This window comes from Coffea eugenioides, chromosome 1 (genome assembly GCF_003713205.1).
Source record: "Coffea eugenioides isolate CCC68of chromosome 1, Ceug_1.0, whole genome shotgun sequence".
In the NCBI taxonomy this organism is placed as follows: domain Eukaryota; kingdom Viridiplantae; phylum Streptophyta; class Magnoliopsida; order Gentianales; family Rubiaceae; genus Coffea; species Coffea eugenioides.
Genome location: NC_040035.1, coordinates 52,711,929 through 52,729,738, shown reverse-complemented (window position 1 = coordinate 52,729,738; position 17,810 = coordinate 52,711,929). Strand labels below are relative to the sequence as shown.

General features: G+C 36.4%; 2 protein-coding genes across 2 annotated transcripts; one reads left to right on the top strand and one right to left on the bottom strand.

The window, feature by feature from the left end:
• The first annotated feature begins 4,656 nt into the window (after positions 1 to 4,656).
• LOC113750336 lies at positions 4,657 to 5,547 on the top strand. Its single transcript, XM_027294330.1, has one exon. The coding sequence runs from the start codon at positions 4,804 to 4,806 to the stop codon at positions 5,293 to 5,295; it is 492 nt and encodes a 163-aa protein (XP_027150131.1). The 5' UTR covers positions 4,657 to 4,803; the 3' UTR covers positions 5,296 to 5,547.
• A 5,213-nt stretch (positions 5,548 to 10,760) lies between these two features.
• LOC113760792 (receptor-like protein kinase HERK 1) lies at positions 10,761 to 13,845 on the bottom strand. The gene has a single exon (XM_027303521.1). The coding sequence runs from the start codon at positions 13,465 to 13,467 to the stop codon at positions 10,975 to 10,977; it is 2,493 nt and encodes an 830-aa protein (XP_027159322.1). The 5' UTR covers positions 13,468 to 13,845; the 3' UTR covers positions 10,761 to 10,974.
• Between the last annotated feature and the right edge of the window lie 3,965 nt (positions 13,846 to 17,810).

Sequence of the window (17,810 nt, the reverse complement as noted above, 5' to 3'; positions counted from 1 at the left end):
TGTGGTTGTAGAACGATTCCGTGAGAGTTGTGGGGCGCGAAAGTAAAGATAAGTGTATTTTTGTAAGGTAATTTGTTGTTTGAAGATGGCCTTTCAAGAACTTTAGAAGAGTGTATAACTAATACATATATAACCACTCATTCCATACACCTATAATTGATGCATATATTACTGATGTACATGAATTACTCAAAAATTTAATTGATGCATGCATGATAGTTTGATTTTTGCTTTACGAATGTATTGATCTAGTTCATGAACATCGGCTATTACCAACAAAAAAATACAAACAAACAAAAATGAACACAGCCACTAATACTAATTATACCTTGTGATTGATGCATGTATGCAGATTTTTCCAGAAGCGTGTTAGCCAGAATGGTTGATTAAATGTGAAAGATCTTGAATTCATGACAATTTATTTGCAATCCCTTCCATTTTATCACTCAGTCCAATCCTCCCCTTAGTCCCCTAATATGAGTTTTATCCTTCTTTTCTCAAACATGTGATTTTTTCTCATAAAAAGTAATCACTGATGGGACGGGTTTGTTCATATTGAAAGTGCTGGTGAAGAAACACTTGGAAACAGGGTTTCTCCTTTTCTTTCAACCCTATGATGTTCTTGGCATTATTTGGTTGTCTCACGGGGAAAACAAATTGATCTATGATGCTCTTGGCGTTATTTGGGACGGCAACTTTGCTCAACGCGGTTGGGATTTGACGGGAAGGGATTCCTTGACACAGGAACCAATAATTTGTTTGGATTTTCAAGTGATATATACGTTGTAATTTTGAGGGTTAATCATGACAACTCCCCCTAAAGTAAGGTTGGTTTTGCGGTTTATCCCTTGATGTATTATCTCTCTCTCTCTCTCTCTTTATCCTCTTTACTAATGATCAAAGGAAGCTTTTTGTACTGGCGTTAACTGTTTAGCATAGAAAAGTGCTTTATTTGTTAAGATTTATTTGCTTGTGTTATTAATACATTTTTTAACAATCTTTTTAGCTCGCATATATTATATCAAAAAAGCGTTACAATAGCTTTTTAAAAAATTATCCCAAATAATCTCTTATTCAAACACACTTGTTTGGATAGCTAAATTTTTTCAAATAATATTTTGCTTCAATCATATATATATTTCCTAATCCATCTTTTCATATTTTCAATCGTCTTTTTATTTAATATACATCACATCACATCATAAAAAGTACTACAGTAAGTATTCAAATAATACTCTATCCAAACACACTGCATGATTCTGGGGCTGGATGAAGGCCAACTCGTCAGTACTTGTGGAAAGACCGTTGTTGTATTAATTTGGACTAGCTAGTTGCTAGATTGCTTCTCATAATGGAGTGAATTGGCGGAGCCTAAAAGATCAAACCTCTTTGAGTATAATCGTGAGCTCATTATGCGCTTTAGGGTCTGTATCGGTATCACATTTTGGGCCGCGTAGATAAACATTAGTTGGACAAAGTGCGCCACTGTATTAAATCTAATGACTAATGGTCCAACATTGGTAGCCTAGTAGAGGATACAAATTTTTTAAAGTAAATCGTGGATTCGTGTGGATTGGAGAAAATAATATGCTTGTGAAAGAACTATGTTCATAAGCAATACGTAAGAACTCCTATAGTTGTAACTGAGAGTGAACTATAATTCCACCCCAAAAACTAATCTACGATGATGATCGAAATCGAATCCATCAAAACCTTATTTAAAAAAAAAAGAAGAAGAAAGGATCATCAATTAGTCACCCATCGATCTTTGCATACGATAATGTATGTTTCGACATCCTGGAATATGATTGTAGAGCTTTCTTGGTGGGACTATGGGAGAGGTGCAGGTATCCCCAGCTGATATTCATGTTTTCTCACCCTCCATTGAAGACTCTTTCCTGTAACCCTATTATAGTTGATTTGAAATGATCAATCAGTTGGTACATGAAATCAAATTGAGCTTGTATAAATGTATAACTACAAATGGTTGGCTTACAAAGAATCTTCCGGAGGAAATCTTGAATTTCTTTTGCATCTAGACAAACTTTTCAAATGAACCCAACATACATATTAGCTTGCTGAAAGAAGCACAAGACGATTTTCCTGATCTTTAATTTTGCTTCCCTTCTACACTTTGTGTGCTACCAGATAGCAAGTTGGTGTAAAGTCTCCAAGTCTCTCTCTCTCTCTCTCGTTCCCGTGATAACTGATGCCACATTACAGACGTGATCGAATTGCTTGCACCAATCAAAAGATCAGAACTAGCTCCATGAATAAGGACTCTGACAGCCGAGATTTCTTTGTAGCAGCTAGAAATGTTTTTTTGAGGAGACTGCTATTGCCACAGTTAAGAAGCAACACTTTAAACTATAGTAGAGACTTGAGAGAGTTTTTCTCTGCTTAAGATTCTTGGTAGTGGATACTGATGTCAGAATTCAGGAGCTATTCAACTCCTGTTTGACCGTTTTCACTTTGCAGGTAGGACTGCAGTTATGTGCATCTTCAGCTTGAATTTTATGCAATGTGAATTAACAGTCAAGGAAGGGAAAAGGCATGCTATAGAATGAAGGAACTGTAGTATTTTGTAAACGTTTGCGGATTCAACAACTTCCCCTTCTCCAGAATTCAACAACTTCTCCAGAATTATCTCATGTCAATGGCCATGATCAATTTGCAAAAGATGTTCCTTTCTTCTTTTTTTTTTTTTTTCTCAGACGCAGGGGTATCCGGGCCTTGGACCTGACTAATCCCCTTGCGGCCCAAGAGGAGAGGCCCCATCCTCTCGGACACATTAACCTTGGGACTCGAATTTTGGTAGGGGAGATGGACAACATTTTCTGAGAAGGGTACGTGACCAACCGAACTACCTAGAAGGAGGGGCTTGCAAAAGATGTTTCCAGTTGCATTAAACTATTGCAATGACTAGCCCGAAATTCTAGTACACGTTAGTGTTGCACAGAGGGACATCATATGGGCTAATGAGGCTATGATGCTAGGACTTGTGTGCTAAAATATACTAATTGATTAGTAGGTGTTATATCCGTCCCACATCGGTTAGATGTGATTTCTTCAACCTAGGTTTAAGGTACACAGGAGCCCCTTCTTGTCACCAATTGGCTGGATGTGGGTTTCTTGCGGGTCCCTCTTAGATTTACTCCTTGTGGGTCCTCTAACTGCGTACGCATTTGATAGAGCATTTAAAAAAAAAAAAGAATCTCATTTGAGACTTGTCAATAAAATGTCATTATATTACAATATGGTTAAGCACTATACTATACATGCTTTAGGTCGGCAAAGCTATAGATATCCAAACTCCAAAGTAACAAGTTATTGATAGAGCATTTAAATTCTTAGAAATGGTTGCGCTAACCTAAGCTAAGCTACTTTTTTAGTTTATATTGCCATTTATGCGCAAAAGCTAAATGCTTGGCAGAGTTTCTCCCGATGTTATTATCCATTCATTGCTCACTATTAGAGGCGAATACACATTTTGTTTGCTAATTAACTCCAAAACTAGGAATGAATCTGTAGCATCTACAAACACATCATTTTTCAAAGTATCTGATCTTTTCTATTATTCTTTCTTGAAATAATTTATCGGATTCAGGTTCATAAACATACTTTTGTGTTTGGATTGCATTTTCCGTGATTTTTCATGAAAAAATTACTGTAGCGATTTGATGTATGTGAGAGAAAAAAGGTAATAGAGAAATGTAATTACGGAAAACGACGTAATTTTTCGACGGAAACCGGCAATCCAAACAAGGCTGTACTAATGCACGATATCTTGTAGCACTTACTTCTGAGACCCCTATCAGATAGTTTTACCCAGAAGAAATCTCTTGCAATTTTTTAGTTTGGTCCAAGTTATTGGAAAAACTTTTAACATCGGTGTAGGGTATGTTTGGAATTTGGATTGCCTTTTTCTAAAGAAAAATTGTTACAATTTTCTATGAATACATTTTTTAATCACCTTTTACCTCACATAAATCAAATCGTTACAGTAATTTTTTCACAAAAAGTCTAGAAAAATGCAATGTAGGTAGAAAATGGCGTAGGCCCGTAGCCTATAGGTAGCCAACATATATAAATATTCATACAACATATAAGAATGCTACTTACTACATAGATTGTTAAAAAATAGGAATCGTTATGCTTAGCACATTCAACTTTCGAAATTCAGAAATCAGAAGCAATACATATATATTTCAGTTATGAATATCACGATTGGTCACATCTGGAAATTATTTATATGGTCCACTATCTAAGGTGAAATAGTAATTGTGTCACTATGGAATTGCTCATATTACTAAAGCAACGTAAGTATTGCTACTGCACCAAAATTTGGGAAATTAATCTCACATTAGAAGACTAATACGAGTACGTGTGTGTATACACATATATATATATATATAAACAAGCGTAGATTGAAATTTAGCTTAAAAATTCCAATCGAATATTCTTGAAGTTTCTTAATGTTAATTTTGCCTCAAACAACCTTCTCACTTCCGCCAAAGGGGGAAAAAAAAAAGTAACAACACATGCAGTCTCAATTGCCTATTTGTACAGTATTTTTTCATATAATTCCAAATGATTGCATACTTCACCAGCTAAGTCGTCTATAAACCACTATCAAAATCCCCATGACATTAACAGCTTCATATCCCAACATACATTCTCTCACACAAACTTCTTTTTGTATTATCTCCTCTTCTTTTCCAAAAGTAAGTTACCCAATCCGTCAGAGTCCACTGCAACTGTAATCCGTCTGTCTCCGATCCTTTGGATAAACTAAGATTTAGCATGGCCTCAACTTGCATATCAAACTGTGTGGATGCCAAAGCCCCCGTCAGAGCCACCTATGTAAACCTCTACAAGTGGCCGGAATCCGACGTCGAATTCGTAAGGTCATTGAGCTCTAACGGACGCAAGAATGGCGGCGGCCACGGTGGTGCCGCTGGTCTCATGCATCCTACGGTGGTGGACAGTATTTCGTGTCGACAGTTATATTTAAGAAGCTACACTTTCTCAAGGGATGATGAGTTAAACGTAGCTAAACGTAAGAGAAGTTGTAGAAGATTCAGGGACAGGGTGTCTGCGGCTAACAAAAGAAAGCGAAAGCTAAGAGGCGGTGGCGGCAGCAGCTGTAGTAGCCATGGCTGCGAAGGTGGCGCCGGTGGTAGAAGGAAGAAACGCACGGGGTTTAGAAGGGCCAAGGAAATGTCATGTGTTGCCCTGGCGGCGATTTTCAGGCGGTTGCTTTCTTGCACCACCAAGGTTGATGTGGTTGGTTGATCATTATAAATAATATTTCTTCTTTTTTCTTTTCTACTTCTGTCTTTGTTGTGCATTTTTCTTATATTTATGTCGATAGAATTAAATGCTGTTTAAATGTTACTATATATTTGAAAAAAAAAAAAGGGTTTGGTGCGTATGTAATCTACTTCTCCCCGTCGGAGTGCATGCCATGATTTATTTCATCACGGTGCTTGTAAAACTTCCATAAACTATGTACTTTTAGTTTTTTGAGGTTCTGATAAAATATTATCTGGTATTTTGATCTTTGAAGGTAATCAAGTTGATATAAATTGATAGATTTTGTAATTTGCTATAAGTGCTGGTCACTACCTTATTTTTTTTGGTTGGTGTAAATGGATTTCGATGCATTCAAGGAAAATATTTGTTTATGCTTCTATTAGATTGGCACGTAGTCTTTTGCAAGGAAAGAAATTGACAATGATCCGAATATGCAAAGCTCAATAGCTTTATTTGTTTTCGCCGGACGAAGGGAAATTGTTTTTCCACCTGGGTGAAACTATTCTTGAGCTAACTTTGGAACGAGTCAAGCATGAGAATAATTACCTCCACTAATAAAAATGCATCAGATTTCTTGGAATAGAAGTTGGGAATGTCCCAAAAAGTAACGTGTCTTCATGTTCTACCACTTGATGCCCATTTACCTCTTGGAAGTGCTGTACCTGCCACCACCACCTGTATATGCATAGTGGAAGAAATTGATCTCGAGTCCATTTCCTATAACCATACTTTTTCCTGCATTAACAATTACTCCTATAAATGTTTGTAGAATCATATTGTCATTCATAATGAGAAGGAATGATTTCTATATATATATATATATATATATTGCAAAACATGTAGGCCATTCATCAATTTTTTCTTCTTCTCTTCTCTTTCGTTTTGGGGAAATCAGTTAATTACTTGCTGAAGTTCAGAAATAACCCTGCATGCATCACACAGGATCCTCAGTGTCACTTTTTCAATGACAATTCAGTGATACTTCTATATTTATGCCAAGTGTCTTGTTTATTTAATTTGTCATGTGCTATTTATTTAAATTTCTTCTACTATCACGTGATAAGTGGGATTGATACTAAATTTGATACCGAGTAGTGACATAGAGGATCCCAACTATGCATAGAGTGTCATGTAACCGAACTGATTGTGAAAATCAAACCTTATCAATTATACCATAAAGTTGGCAAAAAGCCCATATGTCGAAGTATGCAGGACTGAGAATATAGCGTGGCAGCCTCAGCCTGTTGTCGCATCTAAATTAAGCGCTTTGGCTCTCCTCTAAAACCAACCAAAAAGAAATAAAGAATGCAGTTTTTTTTCTTTTTCCTTACAAAGAAGATAATGAAAAGAATTCTTTGAGCTTCTATTTTCTAACTGTCATTTCATATTTCATAGATTGTCGTTTCTTGATCCCTGACAAACACAAAACAACATGTATATCTTACAATATAACCAAAAAAAAAGGACCCGTATCATAATGCCGACCCGTATATATGCAAAAGGACATTCTATCACGGCAATTGTATATATGCCGACCCGTATCATAATAGCCTTACTCATGACTCATGAGGGTTGTCATTCATTTGAGTAGAGAGCATCTTCAAGGAGGAGAAGTAGGCCAAAAGAAAAGGTGCAAAAAGGCATAAACCGACCAGCAACAAGAAAATTCATCGAGTTGAATCAGTATCCCTATCCTTAATGGAACTTACAATGCACGTTTTGTTGGCTTTATTTTCTGTCTTAGTTTATGTTTCCTGTTTCTGGCTTAGTGGAATTACACACTGTCATGGTTTGTAATGAGTGAGTGCATCATTATCCCCCGCAAATGAAACCACGAATGCCAAATTTTCTAGTTTAGTCTTTGTTTTTTGGTTCCTCAACTTCATAAATCTTTCATCTGAAACTCTGAAGTTTTTATAGAATAATAATATGATATATATGAGGTAAACAAAATAATTAAAACATGCGTAAAAGAAATATTTGAAAAACTTGTCTCGAAACAGTAACAATCCAGACAGGCTCTTAATTCCATCGTTATAAAATTCTTATCCCATAAAACATCTAAATTTCAGTATAACCACTTTCTTATGTCGTACAATTTCATGGACTTTGCTGGACGGATTAATCCATCAGGCTACGTATCTGAGCACCGGTGATCACATGTTCCTGTAAATCGAATTCTTTAAGATGCCCATCACAAGGATTTGTGTGCGTGGTGGCGTTTGGTTCTTTAAAAATGGACTTCGCTAGTTACAGCAGATCAAACTCTATAACGTAGTTCTGTTATTTTTTTTCTTTTTTGTATCATGGGACAAACTCTACGGTGAAGTTTATCAACCCTTTTTCATTTTCCTCCAGTTGTCCACAATGCATTGAAGAAGTATTTGAGTGCAGTTATTGGATAGGAAGTCCAAACAAATATTTTTGGAAGCCTATATATATACAAAAATAATTGCTGGAACTGAAGTATTTTGGACAAGCTTTAGCATTTTGGCCAAACGACAGTAGCGTACCGTGGCCATGATGTTAACTTTTGACTAGAATGACATGTAATCGGTGGGTAGATTTATTTTCTATTTGCTATAAATCCAACTGTTGCTTACCTGGTCAAGATCTCATAAATCTGAGGTAAATGCTTCACGTATAATTGCAGCAGAGAATTTGGATGTTCTACATTTTTTTTTTTAGTTTTTCTTTTAAATTTCTGTTAACCTTCCCCCCTCCCACGAATCTGATAATCAGGTTCGAACCCTAATCTGTTAGACCAGGCATGAAGCCCCAAATTAATTATCCTGACGAGAACACATTTATCATAGCATTGGCTGAATCATTTCCTGTTATTATCGACCTGACATGGCAAAATGATTTCATGCAACTCATAGCCTGACCTGCTCGAAAGGATACTCCATTGGACATTATGCCAGTATTCTAGGTAGGTATATAGTGGAGATCATCATGCATATTATTAGAACGGTGAACATATATAGCTTTCATTATATTCTTTTCATCTTTTCTTTTTTCGTTGGTTACTCCTCGATACTTTTTGCAAAGTTGGAAAGAATTGAATCAGAGAAATTGTATTTTTAATCCGATCAAAAGTCAAAATTCATTTACCTGCCTACCATCGGTCCCAAATAAATAAATCAGGATAAAGGAAGGCAAGGCTATAAGAAAATAAATAAGAATGAAATTATGTGCATGACAGGCTTTTTCTAAAAGGTAAGTAAATCAGTAAATCTGATAATTAAATCACTCAAAACTCAAAAGCTATTTCTTGCTGATAAGGAGACCATCATTATTGCTTGGTTCCTCCAGAGTTAATTGATTTTCTAATTATTAGCAAAAAAAAAATTATAGTACTTGTGAAACGAGATTAGTGAGTGCATACAACGTGTTCTAGAGAAAACCCCTATATCATGGAAAAATATATTGGGTTATATATTTTCTAATTTCTCTTATATTATGTTTGGATTAAGATATTTGACGAAAGATTTGAAATCCTCTCAAATCTTTTTCAAGTTGTTGGATTACTTGAGAGTATTTGAGTTTATAATACACATAATTGATAGATTACAAATCCAAATATCTCCAAAATAATCCAAACAATTTAGAGGAATTTGAGAAGAATTTAAAATTTTCACGGAATCTGTTAACACAAACATCTTTCTATATATAAAGCATGAGAAGGGGGTTTGGTGTTAAAATCTTTTTAAGTTGTTGGGTTTCTTGGGAGTATTTGAGTTTGTGATACAAATAATTGATAGATTACAAATCCAAAATAATTCAAACAATTTAGAGGAATTTGAGAAGATTTTAAATTTTTCATTGAATCTGTTAATACAAACATCTTTCTATATATAAAGCATGAGAAAGGGGTTTGGTGTTAAAATTTTGTGTCATTTTTTGATTTTTCAATTTTGCCCCTATAAAAAGTAAAGATTTACTAAGGATAACTACTTAATTTACTAACTTCTAATAGCTTCCACACCCAATCACTTCTGTTTGTTTTTTATATATTTGTAAAAAAAGTCATACAAAAGTCATACAACTTCTTTTTTTTTTTTGCAAAAAAATAATCCTAATGATTTTAATGAAAACAACTTAATTTTTTTTTTAAAAAATTTGCACACCCATAGGGTGTCCTTTTCCCACTAGTAGTAAATTAAAGTAGAAACTAGGAGAATATTTTAGGGCTCAACATTCAGATGGGCTCCTATATGTGGACTCATTGTGCGGGTTTCTACGAGGATCAGAGGCTGTGATTTATTGGCTTACTTATGGCTGGGGCCTTACGAAGTTTTGGACATCCTGGATCTTGTTGTCAATCTCCGTCGGCCCTCCACATGGCCTGGTCCTACTTGTTTCATCGTGGGTTCTACCATGGGTAGCCTATTATAGCCAGCCTAGGTGTGAGAATGTAGACAGCGTGTTTTGGTTGCGCCTCCGGCAAGAGTAGGGTGCAAACGAGCCGAGTTCGAGTCGAGTTTTGGCTAATCGAGCCGAACTCGAGTTAATTTTGTGAAGCTCAAACTCGAGCTCGAGCTCAACGAATTCAAAATATCGAGCTCGAGCTTAAAAAATAAAAAAAAAATAATTATTATTTTATTTTTAAAAAATAAAAAATAAATATTTATTTTTAAAAATGAATAAAACAATAATTTTTTTAACAAATAATAAAATATTAGGGATATATATGTAATTTTACTATTAAATAAAAAATAAAAAATAAATATATAATTGAGCTCGCGAGCCCAACGAGCTTAATGTTTTTGAGCTCGAGATCGACTTAATTAGTTCGAGCTCGATATTGACGAGCTCGTATTCGAGCCGCTCGCGATCGGCTCGATTCGTGAAACACCCCTAGGCAAGAGTCTCTAATTTTGCTATTTACACTCTAGTCATTTGTTTCATCATATAATTAAACAAATAAAAACTTGTATATAATTAAAATGATTGTGAAGGTGCAATCAACAAATTTAGATGTTGAGAAGAAGAAAACATAAAAAAGAGTTATGGATTCTATTAAGGAAATTTAGATCTGAACTTAGCAAATTGAAACTCAAATGTTAGGGGCTGGCTGACATTTAAACTCAAATGCATTTATTATTGGTAAGAAAAAAAAGTTGACGCCTCCCTATTCCCTGTCATTAAGGCTTCAACAACTGCTGATAAATATTGAAAGCATCCATCATGGCTTTTATAGTTTATGGTTAGATGCATAAATTTTCTAACAAGTCCTCTGCCATTTTGCCAACCTCCTTGTTGACTATCCTTTGCCTGATTTATTGGAGTACTAATATGAAGAGCTGAAAGATGGAGCTTGGCTACTTTTCAGTCCTATATATAGATAGGCATGGGAATAAGTTGACGATTCAAACCAGCAGGAAAAAGGAACAAAAGAAATCCAAAGACATATCAACACACAATACTTTTGGTAAGAAAGATAGATAAGCTGAGAGGCAGATCAACATATATAACGAGAAGAATTTATATGAACATAAATAACAGAACATACATGGACCTAGAAAATGAGAATCCCTGAATCCCTATATGAGGCTATAACTTTAGATTCACTCTTACAGGTAGCGGTAAAGAAAAACTACTATGGCATTGGGAGAAGATCAAAACACATTGCACATAACACATTTTTCACTTCAGTTATCGACCCTCAGACTTCACAAGTTGTGAGAAGACCCTGCTCATAGAAACACCCGAAAGATCATCCACATGAGACATTTCAGCGGCTGAAGGAGTATAATCAGCATGATGGAAATTATTGACTTGTGGAGAGAGCTCACCAATGGCATTGGTACTGTTTTCTTCAGGATCATTTTGAATTACAGCTTCTTGAAGTTGAAGTGCGTATTCCAGATTCCACAGGACATCTCCCATTGTAGGTCTGTCTACCCCAAAATCTGCCAAGCACTTCTCTGCTGTTTCTCCATACTTCCTGAGGGAATCCGGTCTAATTTTTCCAACAAGATTAGGATCTATAATCTGCTCCAGCTGTCCTTTCTTCTGCCACTTCATAGCCCATTCGGCTAAATTCACCATCTCACGTGGAAGAGATGGATCTATCACAGGCCTTGCACATAGAACCTCAAGCAATACGACCCCAAAAGAGTAAACATCTGATTTTTCAGTCAGCTGCTGCCTTCTGAAATATTCGGGATCGAGATAGCCAAAACTTCCCTTTACGGCTGTACTCACGTGGGTTTGATCAACCTCCGGTCCACTCTTAGAGAGTCCAAAATCAGCAACTTTTGCCAAAAAGTTCTCATCCAGCAATATATTTGCAGATTTTACATCACGATGTATGATAGCTTTTGTTGAGCCCGTATGAAGGTAGTGTAGTCCTCTGGCTGCTCCAATGCATATCTCAAGCCTCTGTTTCCAACTCAAACTGGGAAGATCAGTGCCATAGAGATGACTCTTGACTGTCCCATTTTCCATGTATTCATAAATTAGAATCATCTCATTCTTTTCATCACAGTATCCAATCAGTGATACCAAATGTCTATGCCTGAATTGTGAAAGCATCTCAATTTCAGTTCTGAACTCAGATAGACCCTGCTGAGACCTTGGATTGCCCCTCTTAACAGCAACTTTAGTACCATCATTCAAGACCCCCTTGTAAACCTTCCCAAAGCCCCCGATGCCGATTACCCAACTCTCATCAAAGTCGTTTGTTGCTTCTAGAACTGCAGCAAAAGGAATGCGATAACTCCAGTTAGAAGCAGTACTAATGGTTGTCCCATTGGAGTATTTACTTCCCATTGTATGGGATGCGGTTCCATTGATGGAAATAGGAATCCATGTCTTTGTATGACCAAGACGCACTTGCTTTTTTCTTCTACGCATAAGAAAGACAATCAGAGCCACCAGTAAAGCAAGCGGCACTCCTATGCTAAGACCAACTATCATACCCACATTCTTTTTTGAGCCTTGGCGAAAAGGAGGAGGCTCGGATACTGCAGCACTGAGGCTACCCAAGGAATTGTTCAGTTTCATAATCTCTAGTCCATTTAGAAAGGCATCAGGAGAAGCACTAACAGTTGATGGGCCAATACTGACATACACTGTATTATTATTGGCTAATGGAGTGACATAATCCATGTAGAAAGCATCTGCCAATCCTACCTTTACAGTTGGTCCAAAATCTGGAGCAACATTGAACGAGTTGATGAATACATTGAAAAAAATTTCATCTGCAGCATCACTTACTATGTCACAGAAATGTAACCTAACCATATATTGAAAGCCAAGTTCCACATTGAACTGCCATGTGACATTGAATTTACTGTTAGGATCACCACTCGAGTTCATTTTAGTGCAAGTACCATAGACAGTTGGTGGAGCAATATCCTCCGTTGCATAACCACCGGGATACTTGACAGATCCAATCAAGGACTTATTTGTAACTGCAAAGCTGGGTGAAACCAAAAAACTTCCATCATTGACCCAAGTTCGCCACAATGTATCATTCTTCAATGTCACGAGAGGTCCACCCATATTGACTCTTGCAACAGTTTCAAGTGTGTAATTCACTAGACCGTGGAATGTTCCTGACGGATTGAATGTAACAGCATCATCCGTGATGAGAGAATCTGGTGCTGAGACAACTTCCAGAGCATTTACATACGCAAATGAAGCACTTGAAGGAGCAAAAGTGATCACAAGTTCCCCTGATGTTACGTTTACTAAAAATTCTTTCATAGTAGGATCCTTGGGTGTAAAGTTTCCAAGGAGGACATTCTTTTGGGTGGAAACTGAGAAACTTGCAGAGTTCATATTGAAATTGTTATAAATAAAAGGGAAGAAATACAGGCGGATCCAGACTCTCCCACTCTTGCTGATAGAAAACTTATAGCTAGAGGTTCCAGTAAAGATTCTAGCAGTTTTATAGAGTTGTGCATCTTCAGATGATGTTATAGAATTTGAACTAGTAGTGCCCAAAATATCTTGTGGAGTTGAAAGATACTTTGCAGCGGATTTATCAGAGAGATAAGTTCTGTCATCCACCTTAGTATCACTAGATGAACCACAATCTATAAGATACATATCTTGAGGAGTAAATCCATTAGCAAAGCACGCCAAATACAATATGAATAAAGCCCAAAGCAACAACTTCATCACCCTCCAAACCATCATAAAAAACAGCAGAAAACGCTCAAATTCAAGAAAATAAAGATCAAATCTTGGGGATTAATAAAGGAGATAAAAACCAGATTTCCAAGCTACGAGCACATAATAACCCATTAAAGAGAAGAGTTAAAGCAGGGTAAAGATGGCACCTTTGAGATCATTTGAGCTCCAATAGACCAAAAGAGAAGGAACCCAGATTTCTACTGAATTACGGAACAAGAATGGAAATCATAACTAGCCTTTTTGTTTCGGATGCAAATAACGAAGCCCCTTTTGGCCTTCAGCTGCAAAGAAAGGAGGAAACCAGAATTTCTGTGCAGAACAGCACAAAATCAAGAAAAGCCCAGTCCACGCCTGGCCGGTTTCAACTGGGCAGCCAGCCAACCCGTATACAGACGGATTGATAGATATTTTTTATTTTTGTATCCTTTTAATGCTCTTGTAGAATGAATAGGACAGGAAATAACTCGCTAGAGTCAAAAGTTCTCTGAATGTTACTCAGCAAATTTTGCATTTTTATATTAAGATAATCATGTGCAATTTTTTTTTTGGTTTTTGGGGTCTAGCTGTGAGCTTTAGCATTTAAAGTCTTAGATATGGTTGGCATTTTCAAGGAGATTTACCCTGTGGTAAAGAAGGAAAAGAATGGAGCAGAAAGGTGAAAGAGAGCAAAGATAAATTTTTAGCAGCTCGCAGATTTGAAGACTGAATGCTTTGTAACAGAAAGTATTATTAACTGCTCTGTTTAAATGAAGCAGATGCATGAGAAGACTGGGGGCCTTGGGGTCCTAGGGGATGTTATAGCTAAGCTAGCCTACTACAGATTAACCCTTCAAATCATAGAGTTTTATTTCACATTGTCCTTTCAAACTCACGAATATGCCCATTTTCTGGTTGGATTGCCAGGAAAATTTTTTAGAAAATTCCTGTGACAATTTTATACTTTCTTACCTCATATACCCTAAGCATAAGTCTTTTTTTTTTTTTTTTTAAATTATGGCTAGCCACATGGTGAGTGGAAGAGAGTGGATCCTGTAGAAGGTAGCAATAATCTGTTTCAACTTTCAATTCAAGATCTCAATCGTGTAAAGTTTTCAGACTTTTCGAAACTTATTTAATCATTCTTCCCTTTTTCAATTTTCAGCTTAAAATATTACTATATGATACGTAAAGTAGTAGTGTTAGGTAAATTAATCCATCGACTCCTTTATATCGTGCATGGTGATGCAGGATTATACGTATGGTCCAATCCAATGGACTTGGAGGTTTTTCTTTTTTTTTTATGGTAAGAAAATTTGTGGTTATCCATTACCCTATATCTTGCCTTGTTCCTCCCACCTCCATCCCCAAAAAAGATATATATATATATATATATATATCAATGCGATCGCACGTACACACTCAAACCAAAATGTTGCTCTTAGAGAAAAGTAAAAACCTAACAAACATTAGGTTACTATTCAATCGCAAAATATAGCATAAGAATTTATTTATTTGCTCGATTAACAATAGTATTCTCTCTTATTCTCTCAGCATCTGTAATTCTTTTTTATATTAACAAAAAGTTTATAATAAGTCGAAAAAAAGATTTTAGTGTTTTTCCTCCCACCAAAAAAAAAAAGAGAGAGAGAGAGAACCAGCCTCTTTCTTTCGGTGGGTGTCCAGTTGAAGAATTTATTAGTGGTGGGCCGGAGAGAAAATAAACAAAGAAAGAAGGTGGAAAGATTCCCCCATTGAAGGAGCCAAAATATTTCCCTCGCATGCCGATGGCGAATGCAGCTGGAGGTGCCAAATACTAAAATTGAAACCACTGGGTCAATGGCTTATTGGCCACCAGGGAGGGGTTTAAGTCTCTCTTTGGGGTTTAAATGAGGGTTCAAACCTCATCTGTAGTGAAAAAAATTTAAGAGTTGTGCCATAGTACTCTCTTGGTCTAGTTGGGTCTGCATACCCACTAACCGCCTACCACAGCTTCCTTAGACTCCCCCTCCCCCCTAGAATATATCGTTGCTGACAAAAAAAAAAAAAAACTCAAATTAAAGAGGATAAAGCAATCAGCAAAGACGTGAAGAACCTAATCCCTTCTGTTTTACTATAATCGGAAGGTAAACAAAATCTAAAGTGTACATCTTTAGTGGCAAAAGTTTCGACTTCTGAGAAGTGAGAAGTACTCATCAGTTTCTCTAAGAGAAAGAGTATACTAGACCAACGGAGAATCGATGAAAACTGAATCACCATTGAACCAAATGAATGCACTTTATATTCATATAATTTTTTTAGAGAATTACATCTTATAGCAATTAATGAGAGTCAAGATTTGAATTCTTAAACTCCTACCCCAACAGGTCATAAGGACTTAGTGGTGGCCACCGGTCCAAATTTTAAGAGGAAGAGTATACACTTCGGCAAATATTTTGGATTTTGAGAGCTGATGTCACGCCACTCTTCCTCCTTCCAACTAACGCGGTTGAATATTTCTTGAGCAACATTTTATATTTTCTTTCAATGGTTTCACAAACAACAGCAACGGCACTTAGAACTAGTGTAGTAGAAAGGTCCAAAATGTATACATCACATAATTCAAAAGTACCACGAATATGATGAGGGTTGTTTGACTTGTTTCTTGACGAGTGTCCGAGGGAAGCGAAGATGCTGGACCAATAACCATTTGAGGTCAAGCAACTTTTTGACAGTTAGTGCAAGCGTAATTGACACTTCACCTTCATTTCAGCCGTTGTTGGTGATGGGATTTGTTGTGGGAGCTTGCTCAGCCCCACATAGGAATCGGCAGTCACGTGCAACAACTCCACGGCCCCTTTGCCTACGACCAACGAATTGTTCTTCCTGGGCCGCCAACTCTAAAGATCTTTTTTTTCCTGATAGAACAAAATTTACATGGGTTCAATATCGATCATTATCATAAATTAGGATACGCTTCTGAAATTATAAATTATTCATACATTTCTTGTAAGTTGTTCAGTAATACAGTCCTTGCATTGACGTACGGTAGAATTCAAACAATGCGAGACGTTATATACATTCCAAATTCCTTGCTCCTCGTGACTTTTTTTGTGGTTTTATAACATATTTGTAGAATTTTGTTCACTTCGATCAGGTAACACTGTAGTATATATCATCTAGTTTGAATAGGGTGCGACAGCATCCCATAAGTAGTCCTACTAGTTAAGTAGCGTGGTAGTTATCAGCAGGTTCTGTCATTAACTTTCGTGTGTTATCGATTCTCGTGTACTATTTCGATGTGTATTTTTGGGATAAGATTGTATACAATCTTAGATTAATCTAGTCGAAAGCCTGGAATATCTTAAGTGAAAAAAAAAAATTTAGGGCGTGACGTGTTTCATGTACAACGTTTCGCAAGTTCGAGTGTGACTAGAAGTTGTGGATCAAAACTGTTGTTTGTGGTCCAAAAGAACGAAATTTCTCAGAGCCTAATGAAATGTGAACTTGGGCCTGAGAGCAGATCAAGGTAAGGCTTTGTAGAAACCTCCCACCTCGTCAACACAGTATTTTGGGTCATTACTGTGAACGATAGTTTATAAATTGGGCTACTAACCACATGAAGTAACTTGGGTTTGTGAACGACACATTTAAGCTGCAACTCTTTGATCTTCTCCACGGTCGATATGATCCACCGATGAAATTAAAGAAAATAAATAAGCAAATCTAACGCTCAGTAAGAACTTCAAGCACTTGGAGTAGAGATTTGGATGTCAAATTAACGAAGAAAAGCCAAAAAAATTGGATTTGGAATTTTAGGCATTAAATCATATTTCTAAATTTTTTTTCTCTATCCCTTGTGTTTTTTTATTTTCACGCGAAAACTGCCATATGGCAAGACAATTAAATATCGAATTTGCTTGATTGATGTGTTTTTTAAGTGTTTGCCTAAAACATATTTTAGTGTAATTTATTATAGTCATTTAAAAAAAATACGTGTTTATGCAGAAAACCCTTCTTCTCTCCTCTCACCATCTATCATCCACCATTGACAACTTTTGCTCCTTATGCCTTATTGATTTTTTTTTTCTGATATTTTTCTAAAATCGATAGGAAATTTAAAGTGTTTTTGTAGATGATGACAACTTTCGCCCCTTATACATTATTGATATTTTTCTAAAATCGATGAGCATTTTAAAGTGTTATTGTAGATAGTGTTTTAAACAAAACGCGCAGTCCAGAACACACCCTGCCGTTAGTTAGTTGCGCATCTTACATATGAAAAGATTAGCTCACTCAATTGGCTTATTCAACCCGGGAAAGGATGCAGGAGCGTAGTCTCTAAAACTTCAAAGCATCTCCGTAAAATCACCTTTTTCCCGGTTAATATA

Bases quoted from the DNA above. Each gene is read 5' to 3' on its own strand.
- LOC113750336 (XM_027294330.1), top strand. From the start codon at position 4,804: ATGGCCTCAACTTGCATATCAAACTGTGTGGATGCCAAAGCCCCCGTC.
- LOC113760792 (XM_027303521.1), bottom strand. From the start codon at position 13,467: ATGATGGTTTGGAGGGTGATGAAGTTGTTGCTTTGGGCTTTATTCATA.